Source organism: Zea mays, chromosome 9 (genome assembly GCF_902167145.1).
Source record: "Zea mays cultivar B73 chromosome 9, Zm-B73-REFERENCE-NAM-5.0, whole genome shotgun sequence".
NCBI classification, from domain to species: domain Eukaryota; kingdom Viridiplantae; phylum Streptophyta; class Magnoliopsida; order Poales; family Poaceae; genus Zea; species Zea mays.
This window is the reverse complement of record NC_050104.1, coordinates 130,013,425-130,027,531: the sequence shown is the minus strand read 5'-3', so window position 1 is coordinate 130,027,531 and position 14,107 is coordinate 130,013,425. Positions and strand designations below refer to the sequence as shown.

General features: G+C 46.2%; 1 protein-coding gene and 1 pseudogene across 1 annotated transcript; both read left to right on the top strand.

Moving 5' to 3' along the window:
• The first annotated feature begins 553 nt into the window (after window positions 1-553).
• LOC103639066 (premnaspirodiene oxygenase) lies at window positions 554-2,596 on the top strand. Its single transcript, XM_008661859.3, has 2 exons — window positions 554-1,129; window positions 1,215-2,596. Exons 1-2 carry the CDS (start codon window positions 659-661, stop codon window positions 2,286-2,288), a joined length of 1,545 nt encoding a protein of 514 aa, XP_008660081.1. The 5' UTR covers window positions 554-658; the 3' UTR covers window positions 2,289-2,596.
• A 3,936-nt stretch (window positions 2,597-6,532) lies between these two features.
• Window positions 6,533-11,179, top strand: LOC103639064 (uncharacterized; annotated as a pseudogene).
• Window positions 11,180-14,107: the final 2,928 nt, after the last annotated feature.

The window sequence follows — 14,107 nt, the reverse complement described above, 5'->3', positions numbered from 1 at the left end:
TGATCTTTCTATTAAATCTAATCTAGATCCTACCTCATCTAAACCTCTCACACAACATCCTCGACTAAGGACCACGGTTCCTTAATGAACTTTGTCCGGAAACTAGCTAGTTTTATACCTCAGTTCCTCCCTAAACTATATGGAAACTAGTTCTGTTATCGCTGCTGACCATGTTTTATCTCGATCAACATCTGCACATTAACAATACACACAACCGTGTACGAGCACGATTTGACATTAATCAAAACTATATATCTGTATGTATGCATTATATCCAAATACATGTAAATCACAATAACAAATTCTCATAATGTTCAAATGTCAAATAACTCAACAGTTTAATGTAGGTGCGAGGTTTGATGCCTTCCATTCCATGTGATTGAAAAAATATATTATAAGGAAAGAAGCAAATCGCCGACGACTCACGACATACGGCCTGATATACCCCTGATTTGCTGATCACTGTTTAACTATAAATTATTTCATCTATTAACAAATTAAGGGTTGTGTGATCTGTTTGATGTATAAGTAGTGGTAGAACACTCAGACATGCACGCTGCAGGGTCGAGTCGGGTAGCAGCAGCTCTACGAATGCTGCAGCGAGCTAGCTTGTCTCGACTTCTCTACTCCCCCGATCACGCGTGTAATTTTTAAGACCATGGACCGCCACAGTCTTCTCTACCAATCCCTGATCTTCTCCGTAGTCACCATAGCGCTGATCCGCGTCCTGAAGCTCTTCCTGACGACAAGAGCGCCTAAGGTGAGGCTCCCGCCGGGGCCGGGGAAGCTGCCGGTCATCGGGAGCATGCACCACCTCATGAACGCGCTCCCGCATCGCGCGCTACGGGACCTCGCCCGCGTTCACGGCCCGCTCATGATGCTGCAGCTAGGCGGGACGCCACTGGTGGTCGTGTCGTCCAAGGAGATGGCGCGCAAGGTGCTCAAGACGCACGACGCCAACTTCGCCAACCGCGCCAGGCTCCTGGGCGGCGACATCGTGCTCTACGGCTGGTCGGACATAGTCTTCTCGCCGACCGGGGAATACTGGCGCAAGCTCCGGCAGCTTTGTATCGCCGAGATCCTCGGCCCAAAGCGTGTGCTCACCTTCCGCCACATAAGGGAACAAGAGGTACGTTCGGTGTGTGCGAGAGCTACTGCTATATATCATTGGAAGAAGAAGAAAAGATTAAACGTACGTTTCATTTTGTTTCTAGATGGCGGCTGAGGTGGCAAGGATACGAGCGGCCGGGCCATCCACGCCGGTGGAACTCAACGCAATGTTCATCAACTTGGCCAACACCATCGTCGCCCGTGCATCGTTTGGCAATGTGCAGGGGAACGCCGAAAACTTCCTGTCGGCAATCAGTGCTGGCGTTGTCTTGACGAGCGGGTTCACGGTCCCCGACCTCTTCCCGACCTGGAGACCCGTGCTCGCCGCAGTGACCGGCATGCGCCATGCCCTCGAGCAAGTCCACAGGACGGTGGACACCACCCTCCAGGGCATGATAAAGGAGAGGAGACGCATCCGGGGCACCAAGCGGCAGGGCGAGCAGGACGAGAACCTGGTTGACGTTCTCCTCGGCTTGCAAGAGAGAGGAGGCCTGGGGTTCAATCTAACTGAGAACAGCATTAAGGCCGTATTGTTCGACATGTTCTCGGCTGGATCGGGGACATTAGCAGCATCGCTTAGCTGGGGCATGTCAGAGCTGATGCTGAACAAGAGAGCCATGAGCAAGCTGCAGGGCGAGATCCGGCAGGCATTCCATGGCAAGGCGACGGTGACCGAAGCCGACATCCAGGCAAGCAGCCTCCCCTACCTGAAGCTCGTCATAAAAGAGACACTCCGGCTGCATCCGCCGGCCCCGCTCCTGGTGCCCAGAGAGAGCATCGAAGCCTGCGAGATCGAGGGCTACACGGTTCCAGCCAGGTCCCGTGTCGTTGTGAATGTGTGGGCGATTGGGAGGGACCCAAAGTGCTGGGATGACGCCGATGAGTTCAAGCCCGAGCGCTTCGAGGATGGCATGGTGGATTTCAATGGGACCTGCTACGAGTACCTGCCGTTCGGTGCAGGAAGGAGGATGTGCCCCGGCATCGCCTACGCGCTCCCCGTCATGGAGACGATGCTCGTCCAGCTTCTCTATCACTTCGACTGGTTGCTGCCGGATGGTGTGAGCGAGCTGGACATGGCGGAGATGCGTGGCCTTGGAGCCCGTCGTAAGTCGCCGCTCCTGCTCTGCGCCACACCATTCGCCATTCCCGAATCTACGACTTCTGAAGTACCCCGCTGAGGAAGCTACAAGTACATATGTACAGGTTACTTTTGTCTGTGCATGTCCAATAATGTTGCCCTTATCCTGCAGACCGTCGTTTCAATTTGTGTTCTTTCTGAAGAAGAGAGGTGTTATGTGAATTATGGGTCCTAAACTCAGACTACTTGGTGGATATTTGTTGATTATATAAATAAGTACAAACTTTTGCTTATGATAATGTATTTTGTGTTCATAGAGCCTTTATGCTCATATGGACATTTTAAATTTAGTGCGTTCTTCAGTGATCCACCGTTGAGATGGAATGAGTTAAATAAAAGCTAGTCGGTTGTCCGTGCGTTGCGACGGCTCACAACAATATCCACGTAAACTATCCACCAAAAATATCTCAAGTTTTTTTATTGATTGTATCCGCTCTCCGCATAATTTTTTTTGATTTGACTAATTGTTGTTGTTTACTCCATTATGTCTTGGTACAACATGGTCAATGAAGAAAGCGATTAGAAGAGATTTCACAACGATTGACTGAACGAACAAAGATTATAGAATGACATAATTCCACCATACAAAGACCAAGTAAGAGAAAGTTTGTGAGCTCAAGTTTCTAAAATAAGTCACATGAACTCAAACTTATAAAAAAGATAGATCAAAATATGGAGTGGTTGCTAAAGTGAGGCATCAACAAAAATTGGATGCGCTCCAAACAAATTATGGTACTTCGTAGCAATTACTAACGTTTAAAACCAACAAATAACATTTCCTTTTTACTGTTAGCGTGACAAATCATTGTTGCTCCATCCAATTCAGCAACCTCAACCACCATGGAGTCCATTTCACTAATGTGGTCTCAGAAACGAACTATTGCATGCAGAGCCAAGAAGACAAGGGACGAGCACTCTGTGGTAGTGCCCGCATGGATCTCCAAATCCTAACACATATTTTACAGGATCCATGAGCCATCATCAGAAGAACACAAACCATGTGCAGAAAATAAATAAAGTATTAACACACCCAAATTATGTTCATACCTTAGCACAACAAAAAAACTAACACCCATAATTTTTGCAATGACAGAAGGATGGGTGACATGTACATAGAAACAGTAGAAGCATACCGAATCGACACCATGGTAAGGGAAATGCCATGTAGACAGATGATGCCGAGCCATCGAACGTGTACCATAGGCAGCAAATCAGGGACTCACATCCCTCACATCCCCACTTCCAAGGTTTCGTAGAGCAGTAACAGAAGGGAAGAGGCGGGCATACTTGTTCATTGTCGGAGAAGGACACGACAAAGACCTGGGCATCTGGAGGCGACATAAGTAGATACTGCTACATACATATAGGGAGAGAGCACACAAACAGAGAAAGAAGCCCAGCCGGAACAGCTCCAAACCGAGAGGCACCCGCACCAGGCGTTAGTCCGAGAAGTGCGAGAGAATGTGAGTGCCTTCCCAGCCCTGGATCCGCCAAGGCGACACAACACCACCACCAACTTCGTAGCATATGCCGAATGCTGCCGCGCTACGGGCCTTGGTTGTCCAATATCTCAGACCTGGACTCCTTATTACCAAGATAACCTAAGCGTGGCAAGTGCCACCGTATCTCAGACCGACTCGCCCCGTACCCGTGTCGACGAGCATCGGTCGGCTCGCGGTTACGACCGTGGGCGGGGGCAGTAGGTTGGGGAGAAAGAACAGGGCGAAGGCCGGGATCACGAATGGGATGTCCGACGACGACAAAAACGATGGTGCATGCATGTTGTGAAACGTCCTCGTGGACGCGCAATAGCCACTTCGCGGGTCGGTGTCGGGGCTAGTGTCGGACGGAAACGTTGAACGAGGCCGGGACTGTGCCAGGATGGGTCTGAGCTCGTATAGAGCCAGATCAGGCTCGGATGGGGCCTAAATGACGGGCTTCATGTCGGCCTCATGGGCCATGTGCTTGATGGCCATCTGTAACAGCGCTTCTGGACGGGCTCCGTTGCTTCGATTGTTCGGCTCGGCTCCATTGTTCTTTGCACTCGGCTTCTTTTTTCTTTGCACTCGGCTCGGTTCAGCACCTGCTTGCTTGCATTTGCCTGAGACGGAAACGATCCTAGCATTCTGTTGCGCCTGATATAATCCTTTTTTAAATAAACAGAAATAAACAAAATGCATCATCTTGTAATTAAAATGGCTCCACCATATTAAAAAATAGATGCCGGAATAACATGAAACGTTCATTCTCATCTGAAATTTAGAGTGTTCAATTTCTTATACAAAATCCAAGAGTAGAATAATATATTTTCATTATTTGGCACCCCATCAAAATGTAATTTTCTAACAGCTGATGCAGCATCTTGATCAACTCCAAGTAATAAATTTGTGTATCCTCCTTATATACCACCAGCATCCATGACAGAAGAGTTCATGTATATATTAAAGCATGACATTGTGGCATTAGTATTCCCACCTTGCATCACTGAAATCACCATGTCTGAAGATTAATCATAACCAACACTTAAGTTTGTATCAACGCCATTGTCCTTATTTTCAGATGTGTTGTTTGGATCTTCACCTATAATATGCAAACAAGATAGTAAATACAACAACACATAATTTGAAAATAATTATAGCTGGTACTATCAATACATTTATTGTTCCCACTTTTCTTTTTCTTCCCCTTTTCTCTTTTCCAGGGATATGGTTGGTCGTTTACTCTTTGGGCATTTTACCACATAGGGAACTCTAAACGATGTTTTACCTGTATCTATAGAACAATCGGTTGGAGGAACATCACTGATTTTTTTCTTGCAGCTTGCATATAGAATGATATGCTTCTATGACTAACTTATCTATTGCTTTTTCTAAACCACCAAGGAGCTCTTTTGACACCGAACACTTCAATGCAATAGATGTCGCCTTTCGTGAGATATGTGTAGCTTGGGTTTTCAAATCTACCTTCTCATTCCATTGTTTCTGGAATAATCAAAGTATAACTGGTTTTATCATTCACCTGTTGGACGTGGGTAAAAATTAAAAAAAACATGCATGAGGAAACAACATCAGTGGAAAAATGATGTAGAATTGAACACAGCAGCCTTACGTGAGTTTCTTGCACTCTTTCTCCACAATCCCCACCAACTTCCGCATCGGTCTCATCGTCATCATGGTCTACACCTTCTCCACGATCAATTCCATCTGCCGCATTGATCTCATCATTCCTATGCCCCATCATGGAAGTAGTGGCGCCATCAATGAACAAAGGTTGGCGAGGCGATAGCAACATCGTGATCGTCGGGCGTTGGCGGCCAGCGTCCTGGTGTGGTGTCCGGAGCAATGGCAATAGTGTGGTGGCCCACAGGGCTAGGTTAGACGAAATGCTTGTGGCTCGTCGGTTTTGGATCGATTCATTTGAACTTTTTTCACGAGTTAAGCTAATATTGTCGGCTCGCTCGGTTTGATTCGGATCGGTTCGTTTGAATTTTTTTCACTAGTTGAGCTGGTATCCTAGCTTGGTTTGTTAACGATCCAGTTCGGTTTGTTAACGAGCCAGCTCGCTAGCTAAACGAGCTATCATATTTCAGCAAAACGAAGCTATATGCATATCATTTACGTAACAATTGATGAACACGTTATATATGTGTGGGGTTTATGGTCTATGAGTTAAACTAATGATTGATGAATTGTGTCTATGTGTTAAATTGATCTATGTGAATATAATTGTGGGTTAGACTAATGAGCATGTGTGTGAACTGTGAATTGATGAGTGATGAGTTGTGTTAATTTGATGTTACATTGATGTGATTTGTGAAACTATGAGTATATTACTATTTTCTATTGTTAAATAAGTTTAAAATTAACTAAAATTGATTATATATATTGTTTTTATGCTCTAACTCGCGAGCTAAATGAGTCAACTCGAGCTCGTAAACGTGCCAAATCAAGCTGCCTTTGTGGCTCGTTAGCTTAACGTGTCGAACCAGCTCGAACTTGGACGAATCGAATCGAGCTGGCTCGATATCGAGCCTACGCAGGGCATGCCCTTGTGTGGCACCGTCGTTCGCAATTTTTTCCCCTTTTATTCACGACATCAATGCGGGGATTTCGATCGTCCCCGGACATCAAGCGTTATATCTCTACTATTCTATAAGACATCACTGTAGGCGTTCACTCCGTGCGCCACCGTTCTGCCGCGTCTGCGCTCCCACCACGCGTCTGCAATCCCCTGATCACTGGGGCCCATTCCTCCGCGCAGGCAGTCTGCAATCCCCTCGCATTTCATTTCCACGCAGGCAGCTGACCATTACAGTCCGCAATCACTTCGATGTGATCAGAGGATTCTATGGCCCCTCCGCGCAGCTGCAGTCCACGCAGGCAGCTGTAGATCTATGGCCCCTCCGCGCAGCTGCAGTCCACGCAGGCAGCTGTAGATCTATGGCCCATCCGCGCAGGCAGTCTGCAATCACTTCGCCGCAATCCCCTCCACGCAGGCAGTCTGCAATCTCCATTACACCTCCACGTAGGCAGTCCACAATCTGCGCCCACAATCTGCACTGCGCTGATGAACGTTTCATGGCACGGTTGCAGGAGCTGCTGTACAAGGTCGTCGGCGACACCAAGGTTGTCTCCGACATCAGTCTTAGCCCCTGCAGCACGCGCGGGTACCTCTGAACCAACCTCCGATGCAAGCAGGAGAGCGGTGGCGACAAATGTTGCTGCCAGCGATGCTGCTCAACGAGATCGTCGAGGCCAACCAGTTCGCGTGGGACATCGTCATGGCTATCGGGACTACGCATCGGGAGCCCCCAAGGACCCCGAAACCGGTTCCTAGGATGAAGCCGGCAGCAACTGAGCTGACTCCCCTACACGTGCGGCGCGCCCGAGAGAAGCAGAGCCATCGGGGTGGCACCGGGACGCGTGGCGCCAACACTGCCATGCCGTCGTGCGGCCACGTGCAATCCTAGATCCAGTTCAAGCCCACGTCACCGGTCGTCGTTGGGCGGCCGTATGTGTCCGCCAACCGCGTATCTCCCAAGTGCCTACCGTGGGCAAGAAGGCGGTCATCTCCTCCCTCAATGCCCACGCCCAGCATGCGCTCCTCACCACCACCATCACCCCAGTCCCATGGCATCGATTGGCTCCCTCGAGTCCTCCACCGTGGGCTACCAGGGCTGGACGACTCACCTGGCCGCTGTGGCCAAAGATATTCAGGATCATTTGTCATCCAAAGGGCACAAAATCTCATCCTTTCTCTTTGGAAGAGGTAGGTATTCATTGTTGTCTTATGGTGAGACTTCATATTTGTCATCATTGTTTCTTTGTATACTATTGCTTCTTAGTCCCAGAGTTTTTAATTCACAACTGTTTATATGATAATACAGCTCCCCAAGTATTCTTTAGTCCTTGTTGCACAGTATTTTTTGTCCGCAATTGGTTCACCATTTATTATGTGCACATTGATGTAGGTCTATCAGCAGATCGACTAATATATGTAATAAAACGACAGTGCGCTAGAGCCACTTTATCTCAGAAGATAATATACCATCTGATCGATGTCGGCTACTAAAGATGGATTAGATTAATGCAACTGTTGATTTGTGTGACATCTCTAAGTCATTTGATAGGCGCCCATATTATCTAAGGTACACGTACATTCTGCTTTCTCATTTGAGGCTGCTCAGCAACAGAACCTACCACTTTAGGAGTTCATAGCTTCCATCCAAATGGAGAGAACAAATGTGATAAAAGAGGTGCGCTCTGCTCTCTTCCTTAAAACACTAGAGCTTGGAATGTAGAATCAAATGAATATGTATTTTGTTTCTGGTATATCAGGTATTTTCTTATTTCTTTCTAGAGAGAGATAGTTGAACAGATATTAGAAGAATCTAGCAGAAGCTACTCAGGCATTTAACTTTATTGTGTATGTTATAGCGCCAATCAAATGGAACAGGGTGGTTCATTAGCAGTGCAGTATGTGATTTCCTCCTCATGTTTCTTCTCTCTCTGTACCTTCATACCATTAGAGGATGTACAAGCAACCATGGTTTATATTGTCTGGACTGGCATATTTATTCGTAGTCTTTGCTGTGAATTAGTCGTTCAGACCCTTCTAGGAGCAATGAACATCATGATTGTTGCATGATTGCTAGCCAATTGATACTCTGGATCTTCAATGAAACCATCTATTTGATTGCTCCCAAATATGGAAGTAGGTGTGCCATGCAAAAATGAGTACTATATGTGTCCCTATCCTTCTTCATGATGTGCTTTTCAGTACATAACATTATACATTGATACCTCAGTTATTTTTCTATACCTGTTTTCACTTTTCTTCTTATGACCATGTATTTGTTCTCTGAATTTTTTTCCATATCTGATGCTACATATTTTCGTTTATATCGCAGTGCAATATATTTGCATTTCTGGTGTGTTGATTTTACTTGTTTACTCATAGGATGCTTTTGCTATCCCAAGCAACGAGCGCGGAGTTGCTGCTCGTGACAGTGGTGCTTTTGCATGGGAGATTGTTCTGGTGATTTCCTTTCTCTTTGCTAGAACTAGAAATTGTAGTATTTGCTTTGTTTGGTTTACTTGTTATGTTTAATGTTTTGTCAATCAGATTGAAGTTCCTGTTGGGAGAGAAAAACACTTGTACTTATTGAGAAAGATGAAAGCCTGGATAAGATAAATTTCCTCATGCAACACACACATAGTAAGACTGACGTGCTCTTTAATTAATTATTCGTCCTATCGTTGCGACATGCCTCCTTACATGGGGACTATGTAGATAATCGTTTTACTTATGCCATGCAATTTTTTGTGTCTCTTAGTTTAACCCAACAAAACTGAATAAACTTCGCTCAACCCGCTCGTCGCCGCTTGACGCCCCTCTCCACTTTCTATCCTACTGCTCCACGCCGCGGATAGATCACCTCCCCTCCTCCGCTTGCTGCCACGTTATGAGGGATGGGGTCGCCGCAATGTATCAACGTGATGGCAGCAGCATCTGGATCCGTGCGGTGGTGGCGGGAGCCAAAATCGCGGCACACACCATCCGGCGCAAGTCTGCCAACACCAGCACAGTGTTCGTCGGAGTCCTCGCCATGGTGGCTCATATCATCATTGGGTATAGGTTAGAGAGCTGCCTCTTTCCAATTCTTCCTTTTTGGTGGAAGGGCTCACCCCTAAAATCGTGATGACATTTACATGAACACATGCCTTACCTATTGCATACTCAAACAAGCATGCAACCACTATAAGTGTTGCGCTTCCTCCTCGATGTTGTCGTCCTATGTTAACTCCCAACTGTCCATCTCTCTCTGTCTCCGCCTTCCTAACCCAGATTCTTCCGCACCACCATAGATGACATCGAGCAAACTCTTCGCTGCCATATGCCTCTGTAGGCAGCGGGACAAGAACATTCGAGTGAGAGGAGGGGGAGGCGTCGTTGCAACCGCGCCCCACTTGGGACACCACCTTTACCTTCTCCTGTCGACAAGCACCTCGAATCGCTGCTTCTGTGACTCTCCACGCCATGCGCCTTTGCAGGCAACGGGGCAAGAACAGTCGAGGGGGAGGCATTGTCGTCAGTGACCAAAGAATTTATGAATATTAATGTCAATAATAATATATGTATTGTTTGTGTTCATGTAATTGTTATGTGCTAAAATTTTATCAAATATTTATGTGTCGTCGCAACGCACGAGCACTGTACTAGTTATATCTCTACTAACTATTAAGGGTACAGTGTAGACTGCCCCCGCCATCCCCTACCTCCCGCGGATCCCGCGCGCGCCCGACAAACTACCCCCCGCCGCGGATTCCCTACCTCCTGATCCCCTACCTCCCGCGTATCCCGCACGCCCAGCTAACTACCCCCGCCGCGGATCCCCTACCTCCCGCGGATCCCGCGCGCGCCCGGCAAACTACCCCCACCGCGGATCCCCTACCTCCCGTGGATCCCGCGCGCGCCCGCCAAACTGCCCCCGCCGTGGATCCCTACCTCCCGCGGATCATGTTCCCCTACCTCCAGCGGATCCCTACGTGTCAGCGCAAGGATCACGAAGTGCTGCTACAAATGCGTGGTAGAATTGATGACGGACAACGACGGCGCCGCCGCCAGGTTAGTCGTTCTGCGATTAGTGAGGTTTTGTCATTTGGTCACGCTTGGATGCCTGGCTGTCGGAGTTGCCGCCGCTGAGGACGACCATGGAGCCCGCCTCAGCATTCCTCGAGCGCATGGACACCGCGCCAGGCATCAGCCGCCCTCCCGCGGTTGTCATCTCGTCTCTCCATCTACACTGATACAGCTCGCCGGTCCAAATTGACTCATCGACCACGACCGTCGCTAGGCTCCCGTCTCCATGGGTCTCCTCTCAAACAGTTCAACCCTCAGATCCGTTCCTTCTCTGGTATTTGTTCCTATACTCATCTGTATTGGTCAATCTCATCTCTGTCATGGCAGTTATTTCCCCTTCTTATGTGTGATTTTTTTCCTTGGGATAGGATTAGGAAGGAGAGCCTCAAGGTGGGGGATCACATCTACTCCTGGAAGGTGACGTGAGTCTACGCGCATCACGGTGAGGTGATTCGTATTGTGTTGCTTTTGCTTATTAAATGGATCGGGTGATTGGATCATATTAAATGGGGTTTCTTTGAACTGAATTTTTTTAGGGTTGAGATTTAGCTAGCTTCTTGGGCATGGATTGATTATCTAGATAAAACACCGGCACCATTTGGTGAGCATATCCACGAACCCTTTGTTTGTGCATCAAATCAGTATGGTTGATTTGTTTCTCTACGTCCAGTTCTTGGAAAAGGCTACTTGCATTGATTCGGCAGTGGGAAGTGCCCTGGGATGACACCTTAGATACAGTAGTTTCTTACAAAATTAGTCAGGTAATTCTGGCAGTTTGTTGTTGTGAGCTTCCCTTTATTTCTCATCTTCCTTTTTAAGTTGTTGGCCTTTCAGAACAATATCTTACTTTTTTATATACGAGTATGTTGATGAAATGTGAGATAAAAACTCATAGGTTTTGTCACATTTATCTTATTTTATCTTTGCCCTTTGAATATCACACAAATGTGTTTTGTTTAATACTGCTAAATGCTCACAGTGCTATAATTTCTTAGTTGTTTTTTGAGTTTTCAGGTTGTGGATGCTAAAGTTATTCATCTGGACTATAATAATAGTCGCATATTTTTGTCACTTAAAGATGTAAAGGTAATTGATCATTTCCTTTTATAAAAAAATTTTAGCATGTCAAGCCTTCCTGTTTTCCTGTGTGGGCATGTGTTACTTTGCCACTTGCATCACCTTTTGGTCTGTAGTTTCATCCAAGTATATCATAGACTGCACACTACGCTTTGGACAGCTTTCCACATGTGCTGCTGCTGTGCAGGTGATGCTGGAGACAACACTTGGCAAAGAAGAGTTGAAAGAGACAATTTTGATGTGCACTAATAGGGTTAGCTAGGATCTCCATGATGTGCATTTGATGGGGGACTAATTTATCGGGTTGCTAGCAGGATTGGAACAGCATACAGACTGAGGGCAAGGATCGTCGATGGAGCTGCCAAGTTAAATGGTTTGTTCAATTGACAGAAACAAAGTCAATTAACTCACATTCTACTACGTGGAACAAGAAATAGCCTTTCTAGAGGAGCGGTAGCAGGAACTATGATATCATGTGTTGTTTATTTTGATTGCTGGCATCTGACTGTTTAGGAGGCAGAAAATGAGAAAAGTCATACCACTCTCATGTCCAAAAGATTCGGTCCAACTTAGTATGGAACATACTATATTTTTCTTCCTATAAATTGTCACATTCTCCTCGCGAAAAAATGTGTTATCTTGGCAAACACCATAGTATGTTTTTTGTCAACTTGTAATGGCTTTTCAATAAAATATCTTTACACGCAAGGTTTCACAAGCTGAGGGAATAAAGGTTGACAGATCCACAAGGTTCTCATATGAAGAACTTTCCGGTGCTATAAACAACTTCAGTATGGACCATAAAATTGGGCATGATGATTTTGGCATTGTTTAGGAAGTGTTTGAATGCACTAGAGCTAATAGTTAGTGGCTAATTCTGCTGAGCTTAGAGGCGAGGTCAGCTCAACCTTTTCTCACTTTGTAACATGGATAGGCAATGTAGTTGGTGCACATGCACTCGAAAGTTCAATAGACAACTAATGTCTATGACCCCTTAAATAAACTAAATAAAATGAAGTAATCCATCTGTGTTATGCTTACGATGTGAAATAATTTTCCCTTTTCTCTTTCGTGTGTCCAGAAAGTTGCCATAAAGAAAATAGATACAAAGGCATCTCAAGAATTCCTTAATGAATACAAGGTTTTGACAGGCGTCCATCACTCGAACCTGGCTGGTGATCTTAGATTTTTCAGATATAACACATATTTAGTACTTATCTTAATTATCTTAGTTACCAACTTACTATGCATTTTGTTTTTCATACTTTCCTCAGAAAATTAATAATAAAATTGACTAGAGTTCATAGAAGATTACATTTCTTAAATATGTAACATACCATTAGATGTTTTCATGCTGGAATATTTTTAACTTATTCTTTGGTACCCATAGGTGCGCTTAATTGGTTATTGTCGGCGTTTCGAGTCCGGGGGGTCCTGAAAGTCGCCTAGAGGGGGGGGTGAATAGGCGGAACCTGAAAATTAAAACTTTATCCCCCAACTAGATCCCTTGATTAGTGGTTAGAACAAGATATACAAATATCGGAGAATAGAAACTAAGTTCTTGCTTGAAAGGAGTATTGCTAAATAATGCGGGAGAGATAAATCAATACAACTAATAAGTTATAGAATAACAAGGCAAGAAACCTTAGATGAGAAGAGCACTAGAACAAGTTCTTTCTTGCAACGTGTTGCTTCACTAAATGGAAATTTAACTTGAAGCAATACCAAATGAGATTAGCAAATAATGGTGCAAGAAAACTTAGAGCAAGGGAAAGCAAACAAATCACAAGCAATAAACACAATGGACACGGGTGATTTGTTTTACCGAGGTTCGGCCCTCGAAGGCCTAGTCCCCGTTGAGGAGTCCACTTAAGGACGGGTCTTTTTCAACCCTTTCCCTCTCTCCCGATCACACAAGGATCGGCGAGCTCTTCTTCTTCTCAAGGATCACTCTCGATCCCACAAGGACCACCACAATCTTTGGTGTCTCTTGCTAGCTTTTACAAGCCTCCAACACTTTGGAGGAAGTTCGAATGGGAGTCAAAAACTCCACGCGCAAATGAACACAAAGATGTAGCACACACTATCTCTCAATGAATCTCACAAGGCGCTAGGGCTAAACTCAATTGAGTAGCTCTCAATTGCTTGCTCTCTCTTTTGTGGCACTTGTGTTGGTTGTAGTGGACTAAATCTTGTGTATAGGATGGATCAATGAATATAGGTGGTTGGGAGGGCTTGAGTATGTCAACTAGATGACTTGGAATGTTGCTTGGACTCCCACACCATGAAGTGGCCGGTTGGGATGGTATTTATAGCCACCATCCAAAAACTAGCCGTTGATGAAGTCTGCTGGCGATGGGCGCACCGGACAGTCCGGTGCACACCGGACATGTCCGGTGCCCCAGCCACGTCATCCTATCCGTTGGGGTTGGAGCTGGTCGACCGTTGGAGGCTTTTGTCCTCATGTGGCACCGGACAGTCCGGTGCACACCGGACAGTCCGGTGCCTCTCTGATCTTCTGCTCTGACTTCTGCCGCGTGTACTGTTCTGCACTGTTTACTGTCAGAGTCGACCGTTGGGCGCAGATGACCGTTGCTCCGCTGCCACACCGGACAGTCCGGTGCACACCGGACAGTCCGG